Below are 7706 nucleotides of genomic sequence, written 5' to 3' on the forward strand. Positions count from 1 at the left end.
AAATCTCCATTTTCACCCATATCAGGATGCAAATCAATGTTAACTGAGCCCTGTTGGTCATGGGCAAATGGATACTCTGGAAAAGAGAGTAGATGCCCAGACAGAATTAAAGGAAATGGATATTTCTCTGTGTTGCCAAGGGCTGTGATTCCACTTCAACATCTAAGAGCCTGGTGGGGAGACGGTAGGAGCATTAATTCAGGGTGAAATGTAAAAAGCAGTGAAGTGACACTTATCTTTTGTCTGTGATTAGGTGCCCCAGGGCCCAAAGGAGAAAAAGGGATATCTGGAGCCAATGGGGAAGGAATCCAAGGACCCAGAGGCAGAACAGGTAGAGTGAATACAACCTCTTTGTACTGTCCCAGTGGGTCCACCTGGAGCCCACCGGCTGCCAGATTGAAAGCATCATTCAGCCTTGGGACCACTGTGGTGGTGCAGACTGACTTTCCTACTACAGCACTGTTGGCAGCATCTTCAGCTTCTTCCCTCTGGTACCCACTCCCAGGTAATGATGTATTTTAAGGACCTGAGACACATCCAGGGAGTTTTAGTTTTGCTGCCTTTTTGCATGCAAGACCAGATGCTCAGGGGATAGAAACTCTGAAAATTGAGCTCGTGAACACAAGGATTTCTGAGTAATCTGTTAGGATTTGGCGTACTCCTCCATCCTGATCCCTGTTAGTTGAAATCAGTGGGAGGTTTTCCACTGATGTAATGAAACAGGCACTATCAAGAGAGTGTGGTCAAACATTCTTCTGTATTTAAATGTTTGTAGTTGAGATGTGAAGACACAAAAAACGATGATTCTGGGATGGATCATGGATTTGAGGTGATTTTCAGCATTGACACATAGGTGGATTTTGGATTCTCACAGCCAGGCTCCATTTTTAGCCAAGCTGGGCTCCCTAAGGTCAAGAATAAGCCCTCTAGTTACTGGGATTCAGAAGAGGTTTTCCAGACGGTACATCCTATTTTTCCACCAAAATGAGGAAGCAATACTTGGAAAATTAACCAACAAGCACGATGGAGAAAATATAGAGGTATTACACTGAAACAGCTAAGTAGATGTGCTACAGCTTACAGTTCTTCTTCTTCTTCAGGCCCACCAGGAGAAGTTGTGCTGGGGAAACCAGGTCCTAAGGGTAACCCTGGGAATGCTGGTCCTCAAGGTTTTCCTGGTGCTAGAGGGCAGCCTGGGCAGTCTGGATATCCAGGGGGTTGTGATGTCTCTGGATGCTATGGGGCAAGTAGAAGAGGTAAGTCCTGACTATCTCCATACAAAAGTTATGGTTTTATAGCTGATCTCTCTGGTTACTTCTCTTAAGCTAGGCAGAGACCTTTGTTCATCCTTCAGGCATTGTCAGTCCTGCAAAGCAAAGCAATTAGAATGATCCATGTGCAATTCATATGGAAAAAAGCCAGTTCAATTGACTGCTCCTCAGCCATCCTTCATAGATTAACACATAACTGCAGCAGTAGTCAAGCAGGTGGAGCAATCATGGGGGTATCTTCAGTTCTTAATGTCCCCAGAAACGTTTCCACAGTGGATAGAGAGGAGCAATATCTCAGTTCCTACATATACATTTCATGAAGGATCAGGTGTTCAAAGTCCTAGGTAATGAAGTAAATTATTGGCACTGAACAAAATATTTACAGGAGAAAAAAAAAATTAATTCTATGTCATTCCTTCTCAGTACTTGAGACCGATTTATGTGTTTGCTCAGTGGCCTCATCTCGTTTCCACACACAGATTTCATCCCCTGAGGCTGGTTAGGAGGCAGCTGAAGACATTGCCTTGCCCTGGAAATCTCTGGGTAAAAGCTCCATGCACTCCAAGAGAAGCAACAACCTGAACACCAAATGTGCTGTTTGTGATTTTTTTTTTTATTGTCCCATCATTTCTACATGGACAAGTCAATCAAACACTAAAGCCACCAAACCAGCCTGTATTCAGATGAGTCATCTGTCTGTTTTTCAGCACTGGACAACTGCAGAGTTCAAACTCTCATCGCATGTCCCACAACAAGACAAAGACACAGCCAGAAGTGCAGGCTGACAGACTTTCAAAAAAAAAAAAAAAAAAAAAAAAAGAAATAATGTATTGAAATGCTCAGAAATAACAGATAATTTTTGCCCATTTGTTTGCTTGTGGTTTATTTTTGTCACTTGTTGTTCTGGGTCCCTAGCACAGAGAAAAAAGCACCTCGTGGCCAAAGATGCAAATCCACTGGAGCAAAACTGCATTTTCTGTTGGTTGGCAAGGTAACAAAGTCTAGCACCATTTTGACTGTTCCTGCTTTTGGCAAAACGCTGATGGCTTCCTTGTAGGGATGTTATGTACACAAGCACCGCCGACATCGTGACAACTTTCCCGTGATGTACAAACCCCACCGTTTAGCCTCGTTCTCTGGGGTTTGGTAACTGTCGAGCAAAGGCTTAGATCAGATAGAGCACAGCTGTGTACCAAGAGGAGCTGGGGATTAACCTACTGGTCTTTTCCACCTCTCCCTCCTGCAGTCTGAATAGCTACTCTACATTTTACAGAATATTGAATAGCTCTGAGTCTGACTTTTATCTATATGACATGAATGTAATTGTCATGTTCTTTCCTTGCGTGAGCCACAGTCTAGTATGTATCCACAACAAACCATACAGATATTGATAAAAAATGTACCTCCTCTACAATCACCTCTTTAGGCTGTGCCTGGTTACACTGCTTGGAAACTGCCCCTGATTCAGAAACAATTGTTTCTGAACTGTGATTTAAACATGGAGCAACAAAACATTTCATTTTTTTGCAAAAGCAGAGTGAAGCAAAAAGGAGCAGTGCAGATTTTTTTCAGAGATGTTAAGAGGCAAAAAATGGAGCATCATTCATACTCCTGCGCACTTAGTTTGGATGTGATATTTCTGCAGTTACATGCAGACTGGTAACTGGGTATTCAAGTAGCTATAGCCAACCTTTGAAAACTTAACAACAAATACATCCATATTTAGAAAGTAGATTGTCACATAAATACAAAAGAGGAAGTGGTCTACCTTAAGAAAATTAGATTGTTTAGACAAGGAATTCAAATATTATTTTTTCTTGTAACTATGGAAAAATCTGATAGAATTAAGAAATTTTGCTCAAGGAACATTTTAATACATCAGACTTGTATGGGAGTCATCCTACAACAAAAGTCACATAAAAATATGATTACTGCATCCTGTAAGTATTTAAAGTAGTCCTTGGCTTAATGTATGTTCATTTTCTAGAAACTCCCAGAAATTAATGTTTTCAGTATGACATACATTCCCTTTGGAAAATGTAGGAAAACACATAGAATTACCACTCTGATAAAAGTAACATTTCTGTTCACTTTGGAGCTTTCCAGAGTTGCCTTGACATAAAATAGAAATCTTTCTAGCTCAGATGCAGTGTTGCTGCAAAGAAAGCTGCAGTCAGAAGGAAAAGCAGAGGTCAGAGGAGCTGAAGTATACAGCACTTTGGGAACTCGGTGTCTGAAGAGATGCATTCATTGGGATAGACACCCTGCGCATGTGTTGTGGAGTTGTAGATGTTTCCATTGATACAGGTCAAAGAGAATTTGATCTCCGTTTTCCCTATTCTCTGAAAAATTAAGGCATTCTGAAAATAAACCTACCAAACCTGCATTAAACGACATTCAGAATTGTTCTGCATTTTGCACTGGATATAAAACCCAATAGCTGTGATAGCTGGCTGATGCAGAGCAGTGGGAAGGAAAGGCAAGGAGGTAAAAGGGATACCCTGCACAGCAGAACCTGAAATTGTTCCCATGAAACGCCCACAAACTGGGGAAGGTAAGCAGTTCAATGTGGAACATCTTCATTTCGCAGGTAATTCTGCTTCCTTTCCGACTTAAATCAGTGCAGTCAAATTCCCAGTTGTGAACTTGCTGTTCTGCCTGTTCGAATCTAGTAACTGCAGGTGATTTGAGACAGAGCTCCTTTATTTTAATTTATCAACTGTTTTTGAGAGTTACTAACATCTTCTCACTGCCTGCCTTGGAATTTCATCCAGTTGGTAGACTTTCAAGTGACATTTGCTTTTGTCTGATTAGTTCAGATACAACGTGAAAGGTCAGACTTTAACAAAACTGGGTCCCAAAAGGGCTGTTGATTAGGAGACCGACAACTTGCACAAACAACTTGTCCATTTATGTTCCTAAACTTTGTTCCTTGAGTGGTTTTATTTGCTTGAAATCATGAATATTTAGCCCATCTAGTATCACAGAGCATATGTGCAAGTGCTTTGTAACCCAATTCCTTGAAGCCAAGGAGCATTTTTCCCTGGAAATTCTAGTGTCCTGATCCAGCAGTGAACGTTGCATGCTATCGAACAGCAAAAAATAAAAGATTTCAGCGGTCAGAGAAACTCAGCAGCCCTAAAAGTGGAGGTGCAGGAGGCTCAGGAGACCCTGCCCAGCCCAAATTGCAGTTCCCTCCTCTGTCAGTGAGTACAGAAACCAGCCATTTGTGAATATTAACATCCCACGCTCTCTGCTTAACACAACCTGTTGTTTTCCCTCCTGTGCAGTTCTTTAGGACGCTTTGTACTTTCCTGGCCCAATTTATCACTTTTAATGCAAACTGTAGTTAAGAACAGTGTCATTCATAAGCAATGCGGTTTTAAAAATTCTCTTGCAGCTCTTTCCTTAGTAGGGACTTTGTTCTCAAAGATTTCGTTGCTACAAATAAAAGTTTGGATATTAGTTTTTCTGGATTTAATCCGTTTTTCTGGATTTAAACCTGTTTTCTGGATAAACCTGAATTAACCTTAGTGAACAAATTTAACATGTCCTTGTGAAAACCCACAAGTTCCTACCATTTCCTCACCTTTTCAGACTAATGCCTGTTCACCTCCCCTTCTGTTCAGTCCTTATTGAAATCCTTTGTCTTGATTTGCTCATTCTTATTACTGCCCTTAAGTAATATGTGTCACAGAGACTTCTTTTTCCACACAGCACGTGCTGTGACATCATACGTTCAGCTTCTTTAAAACTTCTATCCTCCAGTCCTTAAATTGTGATAAACTTGGATTTTTATCTCTGCTGCAGTTTGACCCACCTGATACAGCTGGATTTTGGCAGAGGCTGAGGACCTTTTGGAGACAGATTATTTTTGCTACAAGTTTCATTTTAAGGTATTAAATTGGTCTCAGGAGTAAGATAGAATAAGCACAGAGGACTAACCAGCAGCACTGCTAACAAGCAGCTCTGAAAAGGCTTTCTCCAGGGCACACAATCTTGGCTTGACCAAATTTAAAGGGCTGGAAACAACGAAGACATCCTGAGTGGGGATGATAGGTCTCATATACGGACATCACTGCAGTGGAGGAGAGCCCACAGGGGCTATCAGGACAGGCGGAGCTGTACAGGGGGGATTTTCCTTAGTGCTGTAAGTAAATATTACATTATTACATCTCACACATACATCTTTCTGTCTGTACGTCTCTACACAAGCGGAGTTCCTCAAGACACTGATAAATGTCTAAAGAGGAACTTATCCAAAAGGAAGGTGATACAAGCTATGGGGATTAAGGTCACTGGGCAATAAGGTGATATGGTGGAAAATAGTCCTGAAAATACTGGGGAAATGGGGATTACATAGATCATCTTACCAACCAGCTCCAAATAAAATACCCTGTGTGCCCTATGGCTGGGAAGATGACCCAGACAAAGTGAACATTAGAGAACCAGGAGAAAGAAGATGTAGGGGAAAAACAGAAAACCAGGGGTAACTGAGGTTATTGCAGTTAGGTTTCTAAGCCTTTGGTCTTTTTCGATACATAGCCAATGGAGCTATACCGGTGGGAAAGCATGAAACACTATGGCGAGGATATGATCTCTCCTCCACAAGTAAAACAAAAAATATCAGCATCTATGTCTGCTTTCTGTGATTTCTTTGGGGTCTCTGATCTTAGTTTTGTATTCTCAGATCCTGAAAGACAGTTACTCTGCTCTGGGTCTCTTCCAAAGCAGTTTTAGAGCTACTGTATCCCAGTCTTACTTCCTTACTCTTGCTCTGATGTCAGCTTGTTCAGTCAAGTCTCGGGAATCAGTTCTGAGCTGGGAACACTACAAATGTTAACAGCCTGGCTGCATATATTTTCCTGGAGTCTTTCATATGCAAAAAAACCTCTCTCTGTGTTTCAGGGGTTTGGAATAGCAGAATTATTCATTGTTCTACAGTTATAGTCTCGTTCATGTCTCAGTTTTATTCCAGTTTCCGATCATCAAATCCTATGGAGGGATAGCATCTTCCATAACAACCTCCAAGATGGAATAACCTGTCTAAGAAAGAGGTGGTAGGTGTTGATTCCTATTTTTTTTTTTTTGGCCTTCACTCTACTGCTGTCCAAGCATACGTTCGCTGGGAGATGTGAGCAGAGACCCGAGCTGCTGCTGACTCTCCAGCCTAGCTTGGAAAACACATGTGGTTTTATTGCTAAAAATGTGCATGCACAGCCAAGCCTCCCACCTGCTCCATTGCTATCAGCGCTCAGGGGTTCGGGGGGAGTAGGGGGAGGTTGCAGTGGGAGCTCTGAACAGCCATCGTGGGCATCGCTGCAGTCTGATGATACGATGCCCCTGACCCAGCAATGCTTAGGGTCAGGAATCCTCCCACTTTCATGATTATTTTATTGGAGCACTTGAAATGCAAAAAGGTGCTGGAGGGGGGTTCAGGCCACGTCCACGAGCCCAGCCTGTCTGCAACACGGACCGTAACCCAGCCCCGCTGCCAACCCCCTCTGTGGCGGGCAGCCCTGCGATGCAGACTGCAGCTGCGTTGGTACATTTATGCACTAGACCTTGAAGATGTTTGACTGTTTGTTTTCCTTTCATCGCCACGAGCAAACTCACTGACTGTGAAAAGGGATAAATTAGCATCTCTGAAGACTGACTCTCTTTATTCTGAAAACAAGCAAAGAGGAGTAGCAGCTTGGGCTCCCTCATCTTCCCTCCCCGTGCTGTGCCAGCGCAGCTCTTCGTGGAACTGGCCCAAACCATGGCTACTCTACATTTTTGTGAGCTGTACAGATTTTTAAGCATTTGGCTGGGGCTGTGAACACGGATGTCTGTTGTAACTTCTCTAGATGAGGCCAAACGGGCTGATCACTGCATTGATTTTTAGCCTGTTCTCTTCAGACTGAGTGCGGTAACTTATATTTCAAAGAAGTCTCTTTAAACTGTATTGTCTCAGTTCCAGCATTATTGTCACAAGCCTGTGCAGATTTCTGCTGCTCGCTGACCCATGGGGCATGAGCAAGCTTCATGTGCCAGGCTACTGTATAGGGGTGCTACATGTCTCACCCGGGGTCTCAGCTACCCCAGGCTCTGGTTTCTACTGGGACCTTCTATGCTGGGCTCCAGACAGCTGCCTGCCTCTCCCAGTGTGCATTCCCCGAAGCACCGGGCTAGCCAGACCTGCCTAGCAGTAACCTCCACGGTGGCTGGATAATCTCCTGCATGCTGATCCCAGCTGCAGGGTGCGGAGGAGATGCTGGGTGAAACCTGGAGCCCCTCAGCCACCAGCCTGGGATTTCAGTCATGCAGTCAGAGCAGGTCCCAGGGGAAGCCTGTATTTTTAGACTATGTCTGGTTTTGCTTGCGCGTTGTGGTAAAATGTTTATAAGCCCTTCTGCCTATGAGACCTCAGCAGTAAGCAGAGAGACGCTGGGC

The 7706-nt window shown here is 43.3% G+C and overlaps 1 protein-coding gene across 1 annotated transcript in view; it reads left to right on the forward strand.

Moving 5' to 3' along the window:
* The window catches only part of COL20A1 (collagen type XX alpha 1 chain), a 53738-nt gene extending 50800 nt beyond the window's left edge, over positions 1-2938 (forward strand). Inside the window, exons 38-40 of the mRNA XM_033010413.2 lie at positions 254-331; positions 1101-1256; positions 1751-2938. Coding sequence (XP_032866304.2) covers positions 254-331; positions 1101-1256; positions 1751-1764 — 248 coding nt within the window. The 3' untranslated portion in view covers positions 1765-2938. The remainder of the gene's footprint in view (positions 1-253; positions 332-1100; positions 1257-1750) is intronic.
* Positions 2939-7706: the final 4768 nt, after the last annotated feature.

The sequence above is a fragment of the Tyto alba genome, unplaced genomic scaffold, assembly GCF_018691265.1.
Source record: "Tyto alba isolate M040663 unplaced genomic scaffold, T.alba_DEE_v4.0 Super-Scaffold_33, whole genome shotgun sequence".
NCBI lineage: Eukaryota > Metazoa > Chordata > Aves > Strigiformes > Tytonidae > Tyto > Tyto alba.